Source organism: Pezoporus flaviventris, unplaced genomic scaffold (genome assembly GCF_033815535.1).
Source record: "Pezoporus flaviventris isolate CSIRO_AGI_PZ_B2104156 unplaced genomic scaffold, CSIRO_AGI_Pfla_v1 ptg000001l, whole genome shotgun sequence".
NCBI lineage: Eukaryota > Metazoa > Chordata > Aves > Psittaciformes > Psittacidae > Pezoporus > Pezoporus flaviventris.
Genome location: NW_026892549.1, coordinates 35899036 through 35923296, shown reverse-complemented (window position 1 = coordinate 35923296; position 24261 = coordinate 35899036). Strand labels below are relative to the sequence as shown.

Genomic DNA, 24261 nt, shown 5'->3' with positions numbered 1-24261 from the left:
GAACTGGCAAAACTGCAAAGAAAGATACTCATAACAGATGATAAAAATCCCAGAGATTAGGAAATGCAGAAAGTCAACAGAATCAAAAGATTTTCACCAGAGATAGTCTGCAGTATCTCTGAAGCATGGCAGATGGCATTAGGAACTGAGAAAGTGGATACTGGGAGTCAGCCAGGACCATGCATTGTCAAAAGGGTTTGGAACTGTATGAGAAGAACAAAAAAATCAGAGCCTGAAGGGAACTGATAAGCTGATAGAGGAAAGTACAGAGGAATAAAGGAAATATGAGCAGAAATGATGTTATTAAGATAGACAAAATGAAAGTTTTGCAAAGTCCCGTTTTTGGGGAGAGGCAGAATAAAAATGGTGAAAGCGTTTAAACAGTTATCACAGAAAAGGAACTCAAAGAACAAGTGCAGAGGAAAGACCAACTTGAGTGTGTAGCTGATTTGGCACAGTTATACAACTCAAATGAGAAACAACAGCACCAAGGCAGCTATAGAGTTGGATGGACATCCCTAAGGAAACTGAAAAGTGAGAAATTATGAATGAAAGTCAGACAGATGAGAATAGGTAGAGTTGTGTGCATACAGACCATAAAAACATCAGCAAAACAGACAGAAGGTAATTCAATTGTTAAATAAAGTAAATTAATAAATAAAGCTGGGAGCAGGCAGAGCTTAAGAATAACAGCAGAGAAGTACCAATTTCCCTGACCTAAATTCACAGTAGATATTGCTGAAGGTAACAGTCTCCACAGAAAGGATCACAGATGATGCCATGTTAATAAACAAGGGAACATACTTCCGTGGGCTGGAGGGAACAGTAGGAGGTAAAAAGACAACCTCCAGGTTCTTTCAGACCAGTAACATTCCAAAACCATCAAGAAAATAGACAGATAATGGAGGAGATGAGGAGCTTTGCATCTGTGGGAAAAAAAGAAGTGACAGGAACACCAGAGAGGAAGCTGAACCAAAGGCAGCTATAACTCAAGGGAGGAAGGACAGAGTATACCAAAGGAAGTGTAGTCTGGGCACAGGCTGATATAAAAGCAGGAAAAGTATCAGAAAGCATAATCAAGTACCAGTAAAGCAATCAAAAAAAACAACAGAAAGGAAACACTACTGTCCTGATTGTTGTTTTCATATACCCTGAAACGTCTATATCTGAAGCTGTTACATATACCCTATCTGACACACATTAGTTGTTTTAACAAATCACATGGTGATTTAAAATTCTAGTTGATAAGGATGATTTGCTATGACGTAGTTACACTAGAAGAGTATTTAATCCACTGAAGTTTATATTGCATGCCAAGTCCATATAAGCAGTACCAGTTGAGGCATTTTATACTTGTATACTCTATAACTGTATTAGAAATTCATGCCAAACATACACTAATAAATCTTTAGTAATGCACAACTGGACTAATCTGAGCCCTGTTTTCCCAGGAATTTTAATTGTATTTATGGATCGTCTGCCAGAATAGCATACTGATTGCCTAATTCTTCACAAGACATAGTACACAAGAGAGTAAACAACATCCCTGGTAAAGTGTTATTCTGCAACCTTGGATGATCAGATGTCTGGGTTCTTTGGAAAGGAGCGTTTGTCATTTTTTTAAGAAGCTTGTATTGTTACTTGGAGCATACTTATTCTTTTCCAAGCTCAACATCACAGCTGGCATGTCTGATACTTATCTTTAGTAGAAGATTTCTGAAGTCAAAGGACTGTAAACAGAAGAATGCCAGCTAATGTATTTTAAACCATACCTATCCCAGGAAGTTACACAGGGCTTTCAGTCCCCAAACAAGGGTGCAACCAGGTGTGCTATATATGGGAAACACAGACTGCAGCTAACACTTAAAGTTCTAGGAGCTGATCTGCCTGAGAAGAAGAAAAAAAGGAAAAAAATAAAAGTGTTACTTGAAATTCACTCCTTCCCTGTCACTCTGCTGCATTATTAAAGTCACAGATACGCACACTTAAAAAACAAAGGGGCATCAGCACTTAGGAAAAAATTAAGAGTTATGTGTAATAATTTTTTTTTTTTAAACCTTTATGCTCTGGTATCATTTCACCTCCTGGTGTAAGCCTGGAAGAATTCAAAACTCAAGGAAACAAGTTTGTAATTCACCAAGACTATAAATCCATTTCCAATTGGAATTCTCAGTAGACCAGATCATGACAGGGATGTTAATCCCCATTAGGTATGCGAAATCCTACATTAACTTGTACCTTGCACAACTCCTGTGTGATCAGCAGGAACCCAGCAGGATGGAAGCTAGTTATGATTCCAGATATTTTTTATTTTAAACTGTAATAGTGCAATGGACTGTAACAGAACACTAAAAAGCACACACCATAAGAGCTTTCCTGTACTAAGAAAAAGAATAAGAGTATTTAAAACTGCAATAGTGTAGAAAAATTCAGTAAGAGACTAGAAGCCATAACAGAAAGAACTGAAATGTCCCTTGAACCTTCGAACGGAGACAGGCCCAAAGCTTTTGTAAGACCACTAAAGACTGAAACTACATCTCCCTGTACAGTTTACGTTTAAACTGAAGAATTTTTCATTGGGGGGGGGAAGAGAGAAACAGAAAAAGCAAATGTCCCCGCTTCTTGTTTTAGCAGTGGATGTAACTTGCACAGGGCAGTCTGGAAACCTGCCCATCCACCTCACAATCACTGGAAGGGGCAGTTTAGCCTAAATATCACACTGTCTATGTCCATTTACTATTCACCTGCTAAAAAATAATAAAGGGTGGGAGTAGCAAGTGACATATTTAATTACTAAGTAAAAGAAGTTTCTCCTTTTCAATATCATAAAGATCAAGTCAACACATCCTGTGCATAGTTCCATTAATAGATACTACTATTATTCCCTTGGAAAATTTATTCATGATTATTCTCGTTCATTTTTCATTACCCTGAATCACAAAAATAATGCCTGTGCCAGAGAACAATAAAAGACAGCAAAGGCACGATGGCTTTTTTAATCTGTCCATGAAAAAAACTGAAACTATGTGACATTATTATCTCACATCTGACTTGTGTTTAAAACACTTTCTGAATGTTTCTGCTTCCTCAATTTTCCTGTTTCTGAAATGCTGCATTACATGGAGATCCAGCCAGCCTAGAAGTAGGCTGGTAATAAATCTGCATATCCTTCCAACAGAACTACTCTCAAGGTATTTTAGTCAACAAAACCAGTTTATAATCCCAAATTCTACAGGTGAGAGACCAAATGTGGCGTGTAACATCCTTCCTTGAAATCACCTCGCATACCTTTGAACTGGATTACTTGAACTCACCTTTGAACTGGAAAACTGCACATATGATGTCAACTACACCAACTACAACAAATCTTCTAAAAAGATTTCTTGTGTTTGTAAACAATCAACCAATAGCCTGTTGCTAGCAATGGGCAGATTTAGAGAAACTGTTACGAAGAATAAAATTGCAGGACACGCAAGTAAGCATGACATACTGGAAAACAATTAATCCAGTGGAATGTTGCAGGGAAACACACATCAACTGACAGAACTGAGGTACATTTGCAGTTCTGCACTGACATTAATCAAGAGGACCCCTGACAACAGACCAGGAATCTGTAAATACACATAAATTCAAACTGAGCAGAATTGCACTAGGAACCTGAATAAGCAAAGAAAACCCTGCCTTCATTAACACAGCCAATCTCCCAAAGTGAGGGTTACTGAGAATGGGGTGCTTCTTGCCTTGGAAATGATGTAACCCCCTGCTGAATTTCAAGAAGGGCAGTTTTGTTTCACAACAGTCCTACGTCACTGTCCATCACTATGAATACCCCAGTAAGTAAACTGAAAACCAAGAGAGGAAGATACATGGTGATAAACATGCTGGAAAGCAGAAGCATCCATTATGGAAACAGCATCAGCTTCAGGGCTTAACCAATTTACTTTACAGGATCCCTGCTGCCCAGTTCTCTACAGAAGCAGATGCCAAAAGTGTCCAAAGTCAAAGAGCCTATCTTGTTTGCTATGACTGAATAAACAGTGCAAGAGATTCTTCAGGTCACCTGAAGAAATTTTATACAGTGCACATTGGAAGATAAAAGTGCTATTCTCTATGTTCCTATATTAAATTACAGATTTACAGGTGTGCACAGTATAGCCAATCAAAGACAGGAAAATTAAAAGGAAATTAAACTAGAAATTGACAATGACATTTATATGGACGTAAAAGGAGGCCCATATGGGAAATAAAGTCTAAGCGACTGCCAAGGAAATTTGTTTACAGCTGATGATACAGACATAGCTAAAACCATAAATTTAATCCCTGTCTCAGCAATTGCAAAGGATAGTAAAAAGGAAACAACTTTACAGTTCTTATCTGTTGAAGCAGACAAGAAAAGGACCCTGAGCATGCCTCAGATCTGTGGTGAGGTTGTTGCTACTGTAGATGCTCGGGACACACGGCAGTGCTAGTAACTACTTCTGACAGCACAGATTACATCTCTCACTGACACCACAGCAAATATGCAACTTTGCATTAGAAGTTAGATGGCTGAGAAATTTCAGCATGTCTGCACCGTACAAAATAGCAAACCATTCCGGAAAGAGGAGGAGGAAAGCAGGAGGCAGACTGGGCAATAACCAAGCCCAGTGAGTCATTGCAAGATGCTCATTAGCAGAAATGAGAAATTCACCCATGACTGCATCCAGAAAGACTGGTGATGGTACACTGAGATCTAGCAGAGGGAAGAAGTCTGGCAAAGGAAACAAGGAAACCAAGCTCCTGAAGAGGTCATCACTTCCTTCCAGAGCAAAAAAAAGAATGCCAGGACAGTTTTTCGTTTCCCCATGTCTCATATTTCATGTAAAGTTAGGTAAAGTTTACCAGCAACATATAGCAACCTCCACTAAATTCTGTGCCCGGGTGATCTAAGGATTTATATTTTTGACATGTATTAGCACAATTACCACAAATGATACACTAAAGTTCCAGCCACAGTTACCAGACACAGTTTCATCCTTAGTAGCACTCACAAATAGGCCTATACTCGCCATATGAAATCTAAGCACCTGGGAATAATCTTCAGCAGAATATACAATGCCATAAGAAATCACTGCATTACATTGTTACAAAACTCTCATTTTGTATTTTCCATACATATTAGATTTTCCTAATGTTCATTGAGTGTACACTCCATTAAAAATGTTACATGGCAGTCAACATGAAGGTAACACCACCCACAACCTCCACTTTATCATATACTAAGAGCTGCCTAAATTTAAATACAAAGTTGTGATATGCACAACTACTGCTTAAGACACATGTACGTGCACAAAGTCCAAAATTTTATATTCATCAAAATTTATTCATGGTACAGAACTTGAAAAGTTAGGTGAACAACGGGGAGAAGAAAAGGGGAAAGAGCAGTCTGATTCCAACACACACACACACACACACACGCACACACACACAGAGAGGTTTTAAGTATTTCAGATAACCTTAGCAGGAAAACAGAAAATGAAGACTTAAATACCTTGAAAAATTGAACTAAAGAATGACAGTGGATGGTGTAACTGACCTGCATGACTAACTCTCAGACAGAAAGCCCCTAAAGCACAGTTAACCCCCTCACATAATAAGCTTGACATGAGGTCTCTACCATGCAAAATCCCATCTCCAGAGCAACTCCACACCCGAATGCAAGTACTCAATTGCAGCTCCCCTTACAAATGCAAGTACAATGTATTTCTCTGCTTCAGGATTCAAGGATTCAGGTACAAAAAGTGACACTGGTTTTCCTGGAAACTTTTTGTCACAGGATTTGGACCTACTTGTTAGAATAGCTTTAACTGCATTAAATGCGGATGCAAACCTTATGGATATGCTTTCTTACACGTATTTTAACGACTCTGTGTGCCTGCACAAAATCTTTAAAAAAGAGAATTTAAACAAGTGAACCCATTATGTTATCAGTAGAGAAAAGGATGAATCTTGAATCACTGAAGTCTCCTATACATATTTTTAGTTTGTTTAAGCAGCCTGGAGGAAAAGGGGGAAGCTATTACAAAAATGAGCAAATTTTTACAATACCACAACACTCCCTCATGTCACTTAATGCCTGTTTTACATTTTCATTCAATGCACCAAGCTGAATATTTTCTGTCACTTGATGGCTGCTGCATCAGCTGAGCACATTTGAGAGCTCTGTGCATGCTCTAAGTTTCTACTAGAAATTAACAAATCATTTTTGGCAAGTTGACTAAAACAAAACTTACGAATCCCTGGAGTTCAGGTTCCCCATAGTTTATTTTTTATCACAGCAGCCTTCCAATATCTGAAAGGGGCCTACAAGTAGACAGAGAGGGACTTTTCATCAGGAACTATAGCGACAGGACAAGGGGCAATGGGTTTAAACTTAAACAGTGGAAGTTCAGGTTAGATATAACGAAGAAGTTCTTTACTGTGAGGGTGGTGAGGCACTGGAACAGGTTGCCCAAATAAGCGGTAAATGCTCCATCCCTGGCAGTGTTCAAGGCCAGGCTGGACGGAGTCTTGGGCAACATGGTCTAGTGTGAAGAGTCCCTGCCCATAGTAGGGGTTTGGAACTATATGATCTTAAGGCCCTTTCCAAACCCAAACCATTCTATGATTCTTTGATTATCAGTGATAGCATACTAGATAATATCTTCTTACTCATAGGTCAAAATATTAAAGCTTAAACTTTCCCCTTAGGCATTAGTCTTTGCTTGTATCAATTCGCACTGGGGGACATAGATTCCACATACGACATTCCAGAACAACAGGAGGTTTCATCACTAAAAAAAACTGCTATGAATTAAGCAAAGCTATTTCAAAGCTTTTCTTCTCCATAAGATTACTGGCAGACAGTATTTATAATTTTCAGTGACTGAAATCCTTATTTTTCAAGGATTCAAGTTTCCTGCATTTCATTGACCAGTTAACAGACAATCCAAATTTCTTTACCAGATAATGTGATTCTGCCTCTCTACTCAGCCCTGCTGAGACATAACTGGGGCACACTGTACAATTCTGGGCTCCCTTCTTGTAAGAAAGACATGGATGTAATGGAGTAAGCCCAGTAAAGAGCCATAAAGGTCACAGAAGAGGAGGCCAAGAGCACTGGGACTCAGCCTAGAGAAGGCTCAGAGGAATCTTATCAGAGCGTATATAAACACGACTGGGGGGGAAGTAGCAAAGGCTTGACCAGACTCTTCTCAGTGGTGCCCAGTGACAGGGCAAGGGGAAATGAGCACAAATTAAATATATGAAGTATCACTTAAGAAAAAAAAAATGCCCTTAATGAAATGGAAATAGCAGTATTACCCCACCATATTATCAGTCACACCCTGTAACATCTTACTGGTATATACATTTTTTAAATTACTCCAGAAAGTGATGCTCTCCCTTTTAAAGGTCACACTGAAATCAGTATAGCACAATGAAGGCATTAGGTAGCTTACTCTGTAGTTTATGTCGATCTTAACTACGAAGTGGCCTATTGGAATTTACCAGAATTATGGTCACTTTCCCTACTACTTCCTCTCAGGTGGTCCCAGAATTTGTTGGGACTAAATGACTATTTAAAATTTAACAGATTACTGTGGTATTATTGTTGTTATTTGTCCACATTTTCATACTGCATCCCAGCAAATCTCCTTTAAAAGGTTTCTATTCAAATGATAAAATAGTGATATTCTTGAAACACTAAATAGAATAGAGCATTCTTGGAATACTAGTCACTTACCTATGTATTTTGTGACCTTACTGTTCACTATTACATATTTATGCTATGTTACTTTATGTTTTAGACCTTTCTGACATGCTGATTCTAAGACCTCTATAATTCAGGTTATGATGCCAAATAACTTGGTAAAAGTACTAAACAAGGAGAATTTGACCACAGAATGGGATCATCTCTTGGGACGAAGACTAACGTAGGACAAAAGGACTTGAATTCTTTCAACTCACTCTGAAAGTACTTTTTACTTCTTGTGTTGCTTTGCTAGTTGTGAATGTTTGGCCACAATCTCCTATTAGTCCTAGTACTGCCATTTCCTTAAAAACTGGCACTGTAACATAGGAAAAAAAGTCAGCAGTGTGGATTCAGAACATCAATCAATAATAAGTAAAACCACTACACAACTGAGTATTGACATGAGTGTGAGCATTCACATTTTTAGTAAAATACACAGATACTGGGCTTCTTGCCAAACTCACTAGTTAACTTTATTCCTAAAACATCCATACAGAGCTCCATTTCCTTTAAGACCTTTATAATCAAGTTCTGTAAATTGAAATGTTTAAAGACAGGGAAACACATACTCGTGGATGTGTATTCATTACGCGTAGTCATAGGGAGAGAATACTTTAGTTAGGGTAATCCTTTTTTACATAGTATTCTTCAAACACTGACAATTGCAATCAACTTACTTCGAAGAGATGGTATAGTTAAGAGAAATAAAAGAAACCCTTCTTGTTGATACCAAGACATTGCCACTGGATTCAATTACTTCAAATTTGTACAATATGACCAAATATCAGCAAACATTTTAAAACTGTCATTTTATTTTTTTTTTTTGGTGGGGGGGGAGGGGGAAGGCACATTTTTAAGCAAGCAAAATAGTTTGTAGTTTTAAGTTTTCAGATCTCCTCAGTCTGATTCCCTGCTCTCATGTGTAAATCTCTACCTTTTAGAAAAGAACCTCACTTCCTTAGTAACTTCCTTTGGGGTAATATTCTTTAGTCCACCAAAATTAAGGAGGACCTATAATGGAACTGAATCCTTTAAGTGAAAAAAAACATATCCAAATTCACTTGCAATAGTCAGTAAAATTACTGTTCAAAAATGGAATGACCTAAACACACACTTCCTCAGGTAAGCATTCTTCACCAATTTTCCTCTGTAAACACAGTTTCTACCCTAACCACGCCGCAATGGATGTTTATCACGCAATTTGGAGATTATTATCAATGATACATTTCAGAAACATGCACAGAACAGTTTGCAGAATTAATATAAATGATGAAATGGAGTCCAGGATAAGCACATGACATACTGCTATAGCTTCCAGTTATGCAAAATTCCATAGAGATCTAATTATTTTCAATGAGCAAAGGAGAGTTCGGAAACAACTTCAAAATGCATGTAAGTCAAGATTTTAAATTACACTTGAATAAAGAAAACAAAAAAGCTAGGGGGAAGGTTCGTCCTAATAAAAAGTCCATAAATACCCTGCAAAGCACCAAAATACCATGAAACCAATACTTTCAGGAATTTCATTCCAATGCCAAGGAACAGAATGTACTCATTGTGACTAATACATTAAAATACTGAAAATGAATTCTAACAGATTAAAAAGATCTTGTAGCAAGTGAAAGGTATAGTTAAATCATTCCAAATCTAATCAAGCTTAATAGCAGGGCAGTCTTTCTCCATTATTAATAAGAACGTAAGCTGGATAAGTACACTGGGAAACTATAAATTATGGCTAATAAAAGTAATACAACACTTTTTTACAAATATGTTTTTAATTAAAAATGAAAAGACAGCCTTTTTTACTGAAGCAATTTGTTGCACGTTCTTAAGTTTGATCTTCTGTGGTCTCCCGCACACATATATTTCCAGCAGAATGTTATTAAATGGGGGTGAAACCAGAATACAGTTTTAAACGCAAAATCAAATCCACATTTTACATGTTTACATTTCTGTGTGGAAATAAGAAAATATTTTTAAATCTTGATCACTTAATCCTGTGCTTTGAGGTCAGGAATTACCACTCACCCCTGCCAATCTGCAGTCCAGTTTTATGTGAAAATTGTTGTTCTACAAGGGTAAAGCAAGTGACAGAAAAATTGCACACTACTTTCAGGCTTCCTTGGAGCTTTTAAAACACATGGCCAAACACGTTGCCATGGTAATGTTCTGCAAATACATCTAGAATTTCTTAAGATGGAGCTGAATATCACTGTTTTAAAATAAACTTCTACAAATTTAAACATAATTGCTCTATGATGTATTCAAGGGAAACAGTGGCTATTATCTAGCATTTGTAACACCTAAAGTTGTAACCGGATGCCCAATTACATTTTGTGCTCCACACGTTAAATCAGGCCACTATCTTCCTATGTAAAATACCCACATACCTGGGGTTTTATGTACTCTGACTGTCCTATCCATCACCACAATGCATTCGCACACACTTTTGTATCAGCCATGCAATAAAGTTGGCAACAGTTAAAAACAAAAATGATGAGACATGCTTAAGTAAAATGAATTTGGTTTTAAACAACGTTCTAAATATTTAAGTTATTCAGCTTCTCATTTACAACCCATTAACTATTAGTTTGTGTCACTAAGTGTAATAATTAAAAAGAGGAACGTTATCATGCCAAACTTCCACTGTTATGCTCAGTGAGCTATTTTTAAACTGATCTGAAATGAAGCAAAAAAGAAAAAAATCCTACTACTGCAAAATACAAAAAAAAAAAAAAAGCAGCAAGATCTGTGCCTGCAGAATAGCTCAGTCCTGTTACACAATGTGATACGTTGTTTTAAATAACCTGCCACTGTAGGTAAACAGTTGCCTTATACTGCATTACATATCACAAACACACACATTCACTATAGCTTTGTGTGCCATGTACAGATAAAGCAAAGCAAAAATGCAATGCAATCTTGTAATTTTACTTTACAGCAGAGGTATAACCTTTACCCTGAATTAGTTAAAAGAAATCATATTCACAATAAAAACAGGTTGAAAATGTATATGGAATAACCTTACATTGTTCAAATAGCAATTAACCACACATTAGATTTCCAAGATATACATTGCTCTGCTTATGTAAACAGTCTACCCGACAAATCCTGTAGCAAATCCAACATGAAACAATTACACAGACAAAGAGATTGTAAACGACCTAAAACTGTAAAACAAACCCTTGTGTTAAAAATATTAGAATAAACTATAAGGTCATACCTGATGACTTAGAGACTGTAATGTCTCACCGGTTCCAAGCTGCATGACCTTTCTATTTCCAGAGACCCCCAAAAATTGCATTTCCTGTCTTACAGAAGTACATCACAGACCCATCTACCTTTCAAAATCTTCAGGGCTAGTGAAGAAAGCATTAACAGCCATTCTGCCCATCAGTAAGTGCTCGAGTCATTACCCTCAAGATATCAGATCTTAAATATAGTTCCCTCCGTGCGATTACAGACATCCAGTAGTCAAGGAGGCTGACACAGCTATATCACTGATGCTGCTAATGCCATCTGAAAACAGTAAGCTTACTGCTTAAAGCAATCCTGCATCATCCAAACAGAACAAGCCACATCCTTCAACTCCTCACTTGCGTTTTTTATAAAATCTAGCGCTGCCATTATGGATTTTGTTTTCATCTGTGGTCAGCTAAAGGAGAAATTAGATATTATGCAACCAGCTTTGCATTAACAAAAGAAAAACAGCAGATGAAGTGACATATCGAGGTTATCACATTTTGCTTGCATGACCACTCCTCAACAAGCACTATCACTATTCAGAAGCAGCATCACAATCTGATCCAAAGGAAAATTACCAGAAAGAAATTATAAACAATTCAGAGGCAGCAAGGCATTTAAATACCTCTGTGGTACTAAAACAGCTATTTTATGCAGCCTTACGAATCCTGAATTAAAAACATTGCTTGCCTAAGAATTTTTAGTGCTTATTTTCAAATAAATTGCATGATCACTGCATTGTTTCCATTACTCCCTGCTAGCAGCCAGAAAACAGCATGCCTTGAGAACGTGCCAGTATTATGACAGCAAAAATGTGTTTTGATATCAAACAAAACAATCATGCATGGTTCTTTTCTGATACAAGAGACCTTTCAAGCTAACAAATGTATAGTATTCTCCTTAGTCATTTTTAAATTATTAAGACTACAAAGTAATAACCAGATTTTTATTAAAACACATACTTGATGCAAATTAATTATCATAAATCACTATTTATGTTTATTGTTGCTATTATTATGGCAACAAATTTATGCAAACAAAAACTTCACAGAACTAAGACAAAATAGTCCCACCAACAAAACGGAAAAAGTTATCATTTAACAGTTCCTCTGCATTCCAGACCCACAGAAAATTTACTGATGTTCACGCACTGAGAAAGTCCTATTGAGGCACTCAGTCCATATCCTTAAACACAGAGGAACATCCCCTGAACACATATTGAAATATATTGCTACCAGTCGAATTTTACAGACAAATAAAACTTGGAGGAAAAAAAATCTTCCTGATATAACTATAGCTTGCATGTTATTTAAATGATTCTGGATGCCCTTCTTTACTTTGAAATATAAGCAGAAGCTGAATCTAGAAGTAAATGGTTCTAAATTAATTCACCCAGATCCTATTCTGTTAGTTTAACATTATTATTATATAGTTGTAGAAGCTGGTCTTTTGAGTAACTTAATCAAATTTGGCTTATAGTCATTCACATTATGGCACTGATAAAAGCAAACTGGTCTCATCCATGAATATCACAGATTTTCCCTTTGAGAGAGAAACTGCTTGCCGTCAATTTTTAATTGATTCACTTTATAGAGCGTGCAACTGCCTCATCTACAGGGAAAAGGAACTCTCCTACATTCTTAGAAGGTCTCCAGTGACATGTCCAGCAGCCCAGCAGAGGCTAGCCACCGAAGCCCAAGGAAGTTTTGAAGTACAGTAGGGAACCATATCAAGCCAGACTTAATGCTGCTTTTCATATTTTCCAGAAAGTTAATCTTGAGACCCAACTACCTGATGCTATCGTCTTACATCAGCTGATAACGGCAGTCAGGGGGCCATTTTGTATATAGTGAATGTTCATTGTGAAAGCTGCCACTTTTAAAGGTTTCCCATAAAAACTCATGAATTCACATTCAACCTACAAAACAGTACCAAATCTATGTGCACAGGATATAAACGCATACACACAAGGAGACAAAAGGCCCTTTAAAAATGGAAAGGAGTGATTTAGCAGTAAAAGAAGGAGAAAATATCTTTCCCTACATCAGTATTAAACAAGAGTATCTCCCAGGGTAATATTTTTATTTCCAAAGATAATTTTATAAAAGATAATAAAACACCAGCATTAAATCTTAATTATTCCTATGCAAACATGCAGTTCTGCAATACTATATTCTGATCAGTAGCTACTTACAACTACATAAGGGAGTACAACCTTGTATCTATAAGTTGCTGGTAACCACTTCCAAGTCCCCACAAACCACCTAGCTAGAATACAAAGGCTAGGAAGATGGTAAGAAGTGACCACATAAAAAAATGTATTTTGCCAAGACACCTTTCATAAATAATACGCATGCTGTCTTTGTGCAAATCTTGAACTATGTAACTCCACCCAAAGAGTGAAAAACACAGAACTAGGAGCTTTAACCACAGCTGCCAGAAACATGTTATGTCGTTTCTGCTCACAAAGAATGCATAATCTCTGCCCAGCTGGACATCTGAGGAATTTACAGGATCATAGAATACTTAGAGTTGGAAAGGACCTTAAGATCATCTAAAATCAATTCAAAAGCTAGCAGAAGATAAAAGACTATTTTCCTGAATTAGGTTCAGATCTCAGTACAGATTGTAAATGCACTCAGAAATATACAGCAGTATGATCATATTTCATTTATATTATCCCAAGTAGGGGAATCTTCTCCCAGAAGTTATACCATGTCTTTCCTCATATCAATACAATTACTCTTTTGCAAAAGTGAAAATTTTAACATTAGAAATGTTAAGAGAGATGGTATAAGTACAATACTATTTTATACAGTATAGTTATTTATTCTGAGAGGTGTTCAAAGCAAGAATATGGTAATCCATTCGCTTTAGAATATCAACAGGTACCACTTTATAGCATACAAAAGTATTACTCTCAAATACAGTTCGCTTTTGTTTCATTTTATTTTTCACACGCACAGGAAAAAAGGGAAAAAAAAAAATCTAGAAAGAGAGAAAAAAACAAATTCAGACTTCCTGTGGATTATGTAAGGTGAAATAATGGTCACTTTGAGTCTATTATGAATCAGCTTCACATAAAAAAACTGACCTACGCAATAAGTGAGCTAACAACAGAAGCCTTGTCAATCAACTGCTTAATTTAAAGTCATGTTTGCTGGTGATAGAGAGCACTTGAGATCAGTGAAAGGTATGACAGATCGTAAAAGTAAGGTGAGATGACACAGTGCTGTACCAAAAGAGCTGGAAGAACAATACTAACACATGTTTCTTGGCATCATTTGGGGGGATCAATTTTACTACATATTTATTAATGACAAGAGCACAAGAAGTATTAATAATACAAAAAAATCTTTTTGGGTTCACTCAAAAATTTCTGATATGGGAAATTGCTGCTCATGTGAGGAACAGAACATCACCAGGAAGACATGGATTACCTTTAGGAAAACTGGGGTAAAATTTAATAATGTGAAATGCAAAGATGTGAACTGATTATTAAGTTTCTGCTAAGAATTGAGAGCTCAGCAGCTGAAAATCACAGTGGATGAAACTGTGGGGACAAAGCTGATCACAGAGTAATTATGAGCTACCAATATGATGTCCCTATGGAAATGGAATGAAATTTTAAAATTATCAGGGAAGATATTTCTAGCAAACAGACATCAGCATTAATGCAATAACACAAAGCTCTATTAAAATCCTACTATTCTTGATTCTCATCATCTATGCCTAGAAAAGGAATTTAAACTGCAAGGGATAAATAAAGGCTTCTACAATGGTCAGGGAAATTTTGAGAGGAAGCTGAAAACATTTGCTTTGTTTAGTTTAATGAAAAAAAGACCAAGGGGAGATCGCTGTAGGTGTTAAGACCGAGATGCCAATGAAAAAGAAATAATATTAATGCAAAAGAAAAATCCTGGAACAAGCACAAATCCATACAAAGCTGTCATTAATGTTTAGTGGGTTTTACATTATCAGAAGTTGAAGGTTTGCAAGAGCAGAAAATCAAACTGAAAGAGCAAAAGCGTGTCTTTCATTCCTATTTCTACTAGAGACGATCATGAAAACACAGACGATTGAAGAAAAAAGTGGAAATTCAAGGTACAGCAGAACTGGTACCAAGAGCAGGACCTAAGGAAAATGGGGAGACTGCCCTGGTGCTCAACAATGATTGGAAATAAGTTTGTAACTCTGAATACAAAACAAAACAACCAACCAAAAAAAAACCCCCACAACTTGGTAACAGTTGGTTTCTCCTGTACTAAAAACACTGAGCTTTTGTCTCAATATCTAGAATGGTATTAACAATATAAATAGCTCAGCAATTTCCTTTAAGCAAGATAGTTCATCAGTTCTTAAATTTCGTCTGACTGCTCAGATCAACACAGATTAAAAAATATCTTTGTACTTGAGTGGAATAAGCTCAAAAGTAACTAATGATAGCCCATTCCCCTTTAATCCTAATGACAGGACTGTTTCTATTACCTCTCTGTAGTCTACCTATGTACCTCTTATTTAATTATCCCACGAAATTATTGAAGTTTTTTTTTGTTATAAAGTGTAAATACCCCTCTCTAGGCAAACAGGAAAACCATTTAGAACATACAAGCTTAGATTTATTTACTTGCTATGTTTTATGTACATATTTACTACATTCTCACAAATGAGGTACTGTTCCAACACTGTTCTTTTGTGATTAGTTCCACAGGCATTACATAAGTCTAATCAGGTCATCTGTGGATAACCACAACTGTGGTTAAAGGAAACTCAAAACCTTTATAAAACAAAATAGGAAACAAGCAAAGGCAGACCTGAACCACAGCTGCATAGTCAAAACCTGAAATGAACCGCTTGCTTCCAATTCTTCAGCATCAAAACCTGCTTTTCCAAGTATCCTGCTGTCAATAGTGTTGTATCCTAGCATTAGAACTCAAGTTGTATCACAGGTCAAACGCTGATGAGCCACATCACTGCACTACATGTTGCCGACAAATTAGAATAAATGCATAATAAGCAGTTCTAAAACAATGAAAAGGAAGAACTATTTCTATCCAGTATTTTATCTTCAAAATCAATTTCAAAATGCCTGGCATACCATTTCCCAGAAGATAATGTAGAAGAAAGCAGACATCTTTTTCTCAGACTGCTGAGAGGCAGTTCTGTACTTAGAGTGTATATAAAAGATGGCTGCTTATAGAATCACAGAACAGTCTGGGTTGGAAGGGACTTTCAAAGCTCATCAGGTCCAATCCCCCTGCAATGAGCAGGGACATCTTCAACTAGATCAGGTTGCCCAGAAACACATCCAGCCTGGCCTTGAACGTCTCCAGGGATGTCACATCCACCACCTCTTTGGGCAACCTGTGCCAGGACTTTACCAACTTCACTGCAAAAAACTTCTTCCTCACATCCAGCCTGAACCTCCCCTCTTTTAGTTTAAAACCATTACCTCTCATCCTGTCACAAAAGGACGTGCTAAAAAGTCTCTCCCCTTTAAGAACTGAAATGGCACAACAAGGTGTCCCTGGAGTCTCCTCTTCTCAAGGCTAAATAGCTCCAACTCTCTCAGAATTTCCTTCTAAGAATGGTGTTCCAGCTCTCTGATTATTTCTGTGGCCCTCTGCTGTTCCCTCTTCAACAAGTCCATGTCTTTCTTTCCTGTTCTGACCACTCCAGAGCTGGATGCAGTACTCCAGGTGGGGGTCTCACCAGAGCAGAGTAGAGGGGCAGAATCACCTCCCTTGACCTTACATTTGCTCTTGGAAAAATACGGAATATAAAGACTAAAAAGTTCGCAGTCACGGATTTATTTTCCTAGCAAAACTATATTTATGTAAATCATGTATTCTAATAAATTATATGTAAAATCAATTGAAATTATAAATTTTATGTGTGTCTAGAAGGTAAACGGGTCCTATTTTAAATGACCATGCCTTTATTTTCTGACTTTAAAGAAGGCAAAGCTTTCCACCTTTTTCAGCATCTAAGCAGTACTGTAACACATGCCACAGTCTGGGAAACCCCTTGTCCTTTTACTCACTAAGAACATGGCTGAGTAAGAGCCTAACCTGCAACCACTGGGGATGCTAGAATTGATTACAGGAAAACATTTTCACCTTCCATCCTGAAGATGGAATTTGGATGCGTTTGTACAGCACAACAGAATTTTATTTTCCTGATAAACAAAGAAATAAAAATTTCACAAAAAAATGCTGGAACCCTTTAGCAAGTGCTTCCACTATTTTTACAGACGGAACAGCAGGACAGGCAATGCTGCTGTGGGTATCTCTCAAATATTACACAATAATGAAATTGCAGCCTAGTTACATTGCACACCTCATAGCTTGCTTTCTTTTGACCCTTTTCATCTCTCTCTTGTCCCTGAAGAGGAATAAAAAAATGCTTAAGAAAATTTTGTCAGTTCACTAATCCTAGCTTCTCATCCGCTTCAGAATAGATCTGACTTTTCTAAATATTTTGCATTAAAAAGTTCTCTTTCAAAGAAGAGAAATGCTAAAATTTGACATATAATTACCATTATCCTCTCTGCTAGCAGAAAATTATGGCAAAATGCCAACTCGCTTGTCTCCTACAGATAAGACATTTCCAAGCTTCCATCCTTCCCTTTAGAGAAAACAGAAGGGGAAGACCAGCCAGGAGAAAGCCTTCCCTGTCAGCTGATCCTGTAAGAAATAAAATTAATATTCTCCTAGCAGAAATCATTTTCCTCTGAGCCTGAGGTAAATGATATGCCTTACCATATGTTATGATGGTCCTTTCAAGAATGACAAATTTGATGAATTTTTCCTGGATGGTCTTTCTCTCATCCAATCTCTTCTCATCACCTCCAGCTTCTGCTGCAGGCAAACTCTCAAGAGGCATAAATCAGCATAGCATCGCCAAATTATATAACTTCTACCCGGTGAGGATTTAGCCACTTCTATTTCAGACTTAGCACCAAAAAAATGCCTGTGCATTCTTCAATAACCTTTTCAATGTGTGTAGAGCTTTAGAGAATTACCCTGACGCATTGCTGAGCTTTGACATCGATATGCCCAGTGTGAGCAGAGAACTAAGTCATTTTTCTTAAAGGAAGAAGTCTGAGATTATGTCAAATTATATCATATTCAGAACTAGCACTAAATCAGACAAAACTCTGCTGCAGTTCAAACAATGGGAAAAAGACAAAAGAGAGTTTCAGACAAGTTCCTCTACTGTATGTAAAACTATAAGCATACTATACTTTTACACAAGCTCAGCTGTGCCCTCCTCCTCATTAATTTATCTATACTTCTAAGCAATCAGAATGCATGAATACCTTTACGAATCCCCAGGTACCAGCTTATTTGCGCATCACTTGTGCACCATGGTCCTTTCAAAGTTTTATCAATAAAATATAGACAGGCAACATAGATATAAACACAGATATTTTTAAAATCCATCCATGCATACACTCCTTTGCTATAAAACATACTGATTCTAAATGAGAATGATAATAAATAAAGATTAATTCTAGCCAACATTATTCGGTCAAAGTGCATACAAAAATAAATTCGCTGGATACATTACTTACTCCAAAATTTTCCAGGCTGCTTTAAATGCTTATTTCAATCATGCAAAACAAGTGGGTTCATATGCTTAAGTATCAGAGCATAAACCTAACATTGATCCTATGCAAAATACCCTTTGGAGTCTTAGAAGACTGTAATATGGGATGAGAGTTTCAAAGGTTGTGAAGAAAAGCCACTGCTTTGAAGGAAAGCTATGGGCAAAGAGCTGTTACACCAGTATATTTTAGGATTAGGTTAGTAGCAGTCTTGACAAAAAACATATGACAGGAAGAAAGCAAGACAGTAAAGAGTGCTTTATAAATGCAATTTATCACATAAATATGCAATATATTAGACAGATTATTACCTAATTTTATCACCCCTACAGCTAAAAAAAAATAGTAATAAATAAAATGATCAAGCACTCTATTCCAAAATCAATTCTGAAATGTGAGCTCTGAAGAAAACATTTGTTTTCTGGCAAGCTTAAAAGGGTGCACACAGACAGCAAACAGACTAAGATTAACTGCACCAGCTCTGCCTTGCTATCCCCTCTCTAGGAGGGGGACACAGAAAAGCTATTGAAGCAGCACACCTCACTAAAAACTAAACATCTTTTTTATGACTTTGCAAGGGCAGGCATCCACAGCCTGAACAGGCACTGGGTTAGAGGCAGCCTCCCTCTGGTTGTTGTAGGAAGAACACAGAAAGGGCTGAAGAAAGAAAAGCCACCCTAAACAAGGAGCAGGCCCCAAAGCTCATGTTGGGATGCTATAGATTAAATTATAAAATTAGGGATACAAACTATAGAAACTAGACAAAATCATATATATTGATGTATAAAACTGGAGAAGAAGGTATCTTTTCCTAGAACAATTCAAAATGCTCTAAAAATCTAATTGCCTGTGTACGTTTCTTTTTTTTTAATATTTAAAACACAATTTTACACTCAATAACACAAGGACATAGATCAAAATGTTTAGATCTCAAAAAAAAAAAAGCCAATGATTGCTTCAAAGATAAAAACTGGGATGAAATACCCAGTGGAACATGCAGAGTCTCCCACAGGAGCTTCAAAAGTCAGACACTGCCAGCTTTTATATTTAAACTGCCTTTCAGCCAAGTACTTCAGTGCAAAGCACTTGTGAAAGAGTAAAAGTGTAAAGGACAAAGAAAGATAAAAGAACACCAAAATGCAGAAAATGTAATACTTAGACGCATTCCAGTAAAGGGGACTTCACCAGTTTTGAAGGGAGTTTGGTGATTCCATATATGCTTGCCTTACTGTGGTAAGAAATGGGAAGAAGAAAGGAGAGGGAGAGGAAGGAGGAGAGGAAGGAGGAGAGGAAGGAGGAGAGGAAGGAGGAGAGGAAGGAGGAGAGGAAGGAGGAGAGGAAGGAGGAGAGGAAGGAGGAGAGGAAGGAGGAGAGGAAGGAGGAGAGGAAGGAGGAGAGGAAGGAGGAGAGGAAGGAGGAGAGGAAGGAGGAGAGGAAGGAGGAGAGGAAGGAGGAGAGGAAGGAGGAGAGGAAGGAGGAGAGGAAGGAGAGGTCGCCTATTCTTGTGAATACTAGTTCTATTAAACACTGTCTCCCACTGTAAGTAAAGAGAATATTGCAAACACCACAGTGAAATTATAATACCTGAAGTGCAACAGCGCATCTTCTGGAATAGCTCCATTGTAAAGACTCTTAAATAAAAATATTAACTATGGTGCTATGAAGCCATCAACTCTGGGTTGGGTTTTTTGCTTGTTTCGGGGTTTTTTTGCCAAAGGTGCAAAGACTTTTATTTCTGTGATTCTTCATAGTAATTCTCTCTTAGGTATATATATATATACACACACCATATATACACACATGAGGACAGTGAATCATTTCTCATCCTATACTACTGCATGAACTTGGCCTGCCTGAGAGTAGCTGTTGTTTGACAGTCTAAAACTTAAGTGATCAGATCTATCATGGTTAAATACACCCAGGATAATAAACGTCCCCTTTGTCCTGAAAGATATATTCAGCAGCAGCCATCTCCACTTTTTCTTTCTCCCTCTCCCGCAGAGAGGGAGAAAACCAGTGATGGGACCATCTCCCCAGAGAGTGACAGCAGACAGACAAAAGATTCCTGAATTAGCCAATTTCTTTCCAACTCTCATCTTCCTCCAGTGATCACCAGTGGAACCACCATACACATCCACCACCAGCACAGCCCTGTTTCAGGCCTTGTAGCAGCTCTCTAAAAGACTTAATGTTTCCTAAGTTGGTGGTAGATAAAACAGGTGAGTTCAGAAGGCTAAGTGAGAAAGAAAAGATGTCAGTCAGTTCTGCAAGAAGCAGTCATTACATACTCTCCACTGCTCAAAACCTTTTTAAAACTTCCTCTCAGGTTACAGCTGTGAGCCAATTTCCATGCAAATTTCAGGGAAAAGGGTAACTATAAAGAAAAACATTCTCACCACAAGACAGTTGTCTGAAGTGAAGCAGAAAATGTGAAAAAACACATGAAGATTTGAGTTAGCTCTAAATAGCTGGAATCCTAATTTCATTAAATACATGTAAGGAATAATATTTTTGTTAGTTCCTCCCAAATCTATTTTTCAAGAACTTCTTGACTGCCTTTCAAGATAATGTATGACGCCACAAATTCCACCTCAAATATATTTCAAGAATTACTGTGTTATTTCAATAGCCTGATTATTCTCAAATCCCTATATACTACTTCTACATAATAATTCTTCATCAAGCCATCAACCCAATTTTTATTTTAAGGGTAAGTTCTGCAGTTTAACATGCTCAGTGTTGTGTGCAAACTCAAACGAGAACAGTATGGAAAAGGAGAATCATGAAAAGAATCATTCAAATTTGCTATTTAACACACATTTCTAGTAAAAATTTTGAACATTTCACCTATCTACAGCATTTTCCAATTGCTGGTCAGAGACAATGTAAATCTCAATCACAGTCTCTGCCTTAACCTACAAACAAGTGTATTTTGAAAACAAATATATGGCAGCCAGCACCCACTTGGCAGTAAGGTGATGAAGACACTTGTAATGGATGGGTACTTAGCTGAGTATTGATTCCCACTTGTGACTAAGAGACATACCAAAGTACATTTTTTGTCAAAGTGTATTTGGTAGAGTATATGGCAGGAAAACACAGGCGTGCAGTTGTTCTGACTTTCGTACTTGGCCACACCAGGGTGCCTGGCCAACACTCTCAATGTGGGCAAAAGTGAGATCATGAGAAACTGCACGGCCCGATCACAGAGCTGGCATAAAGCCCGTTGTTATTCTAAGAGTTTAAAAGCAGGACCCTCTTGCAGCCAAATCAAAAGCCTCACCTATGGGTGGAAGCACCATGTAGGAATTTTCTCAACTACCTGAGACTCCTGGTATTGGCTGCAACGGGGTTTCCCAGCCTGAAGTGTGGGCCTGGATGGTGATTAGGTGGTAACTGGTGATGTATTTCTTCTTAAATCTCTGTTCTCTCTATACAGTAACAATTTGATGCACTGCTGATTTTCCTCTGTGCTGTACATATATATGTATATCTGATTCACTTTACTGTACTTATTTACTATATGTACATAAAGATATGTACCTGATTCGCATTAGTGTGCTTATTCGCTTTAGAGTGCTTGTTTAAATAAACAGTGCATGTTACACGCTAGCGTGTGGTCATTTTATTAAGTACCCTGCCTGTTTGCAGAACAACACCTGTATTGTTTCATAAATTCTTTCTCATTACTAAACTTCTTACACAACTCGTACAAAAGCCAGTTTACCATAAATCATTTTAAATACCACAGCTATAAAATGACTATCCCTATAACTAACTCATTCAAGAAAGTAATTAGCAATAAAAGATTACAAAAACTCACTCAATGACAGGAGCAGAAATATTTAGAATAAATGCAATAGAAATAAGTCATGCTAATGTAAAAAAAAGTACTTTGTATTATGAGCCAAGTAAAGCAGTTCAGACTATATCATATAAAGGAAATTCTCATAAATGTTTCATTTTTTTTAAATTACTTTCTTACTTCACTCAGCCTCCAGCAGTCAATAGACCATAGGCTTATATCCTAAGTCATCCTTGACAAGGAAGAGACAAAAGTAGCTGGGGAAACCAAATCAGCATCTGAATTCAAGGTAGTATTCTAAGTGGGTCTGTTGCCTCTTTATCACCTTGAAAACCAAAAAATGCCTTTCATCATTAAGAGAATCAGGATTTGTCTAACTTGAAGAAATGAGTTCTTTATTCAAACAGATGCTCCATACATTCACCTTATTACTGCTCCCAAAAATATAATGCCTAAAAATGCATTTTAAGTAAAAATCTGAAACTCTCATTCCTAGCACCATCATAATCTATTTCAAGAAAAATGCACTGCTCTCCCTTGCTCATGTTCTCAAGCCCCTCTACCAATTTGACATTTCTAAGTCTAAGCCTATTTTCCAAGTCATCACTATGACCTTTGTGCAAAGCCTTACAGCCACTGGTGTTCATAGCTAGATGGCATTATGCCCACACAGAAACCTGTCTATCACTTTTGCTACTAGTAAGGGCCTTTCAAAAAGTTCTAGACAATTTCAAGCTTTCTAGAGACATTTTCATGTGTCTTAATCACACAGGATATTTTGCAGCACTCCACTCAGAGGGTGCACAAGGCAATGCCAAAGGATAACCACCAGCCTCTCACATGTTTCTGAAGCCAAAAATTCTCATACACTACCAAGCACAACAGGCCATTTCTGGTCAGAGAAAGCACAAAACACATTGGCATAACAAGAGAAAGGCCTATTTCCACTTAGCTAAACCTTTTTTGCAGTTTCGTAATTTTTCTTGTACATAACTTAACCCAAGATATACTGAAGTTCCAGCATCTCTCAGAAGTATTAAAATAGCACATTCTTTTTAAAATTCATTTTCAAGCAGCTTAAAGAATTAGTATTCAGCAGTTATCTTTCTGATTTTAATAGCTCAAGTGCAGGGGTTTGGTTTTTATAAGAAATACCTGTATTGCATTTTATATGAATTATCATTAAGCACTTCTGACTTGAACCAGTGCTACCAGTGAAGCATGAAAGGAGGTATAAGGCACAAAAAGCAGAAGACAGAGCCAAGGACTGCCTTTGCCTCATGACAGCAAGAGAACCTGGACAGATTCAGGAGCACCTGGTGTCAGCAGGGTCCTGATTTCTGTCAAGGTTCATCCTTTCTTTCCTCCCCAAGCAGAGCCATTACAGGGTGCTGCTCTTGCTCCTTGCCCAGCAGATTGCTGCCTGACCCCCCATGTTGAGCACCACCCCACAACACGGTCTGTCAAGCTAGTCCATATACTAAATTAACAAATATACTGTATTAATTATTCATACTGTCCAGTCTGACACATTAGATTGAATGTCATGGTTATCCTGAAGGTGGAATATGTTGAGTTTTACATAACAATCATTAAATGTAGTGAACTAATTAAAGTATGTTAATTAGGTAAGAGACAAAAAGAACTTAGTATCGGGTAGAGACTGGTCACTGTTAATACCTCATGTTGTGTTAATACCTTGGCTGCATTTTTATGCTTAATGAGCAAAAGGAAAAGCTGATTATTCAGAGAGCACAAAAAAGATCACATGTGTTACGTGTTGGAAAAATAGCCTCAGGTGACAGAGGAAATACATACCAAAGGAACTGACAC

The 24261-nt window shown here is 37.3% G+C and overlaps 1 protein-coding gene across 8 annotated transcripts in view; it reads right to left on the bottom strand.

The window, feature by feature from the left end:
• Positions 1-24261, bottom strand: part of SLC4A10 (solute carrier family 4 member 10) — a 151049-nt gene that overhangs the window by 105530 nt on the left and 21258 nt on the right. For 4 of the 8 annotated variants that reach the window (XR_009743105.1, XR_009743103.1, XM_061451865.1 and 1 more), the window contains exon 1: positions 10995-11433. The exons of 2 other annotated variants lie outside the window; for them this stretch is intronic. Coding sequence is in view for 3 of the 6 variants with exons in the window: in XM_061451865.1 (XP_061307849.1) it covers positions 10995-11075 (81 nt within the window). In the remaining 3 variants the exon portion in view is untranslated. Of the gene's footprint in view, positions 1-10994; positions 11434-24261 lie in introns of those variants that run through there. 2 more of the 8 variants (XM_061451901.1, XM_061451920.1) reach the window with 2 other exon arrangements.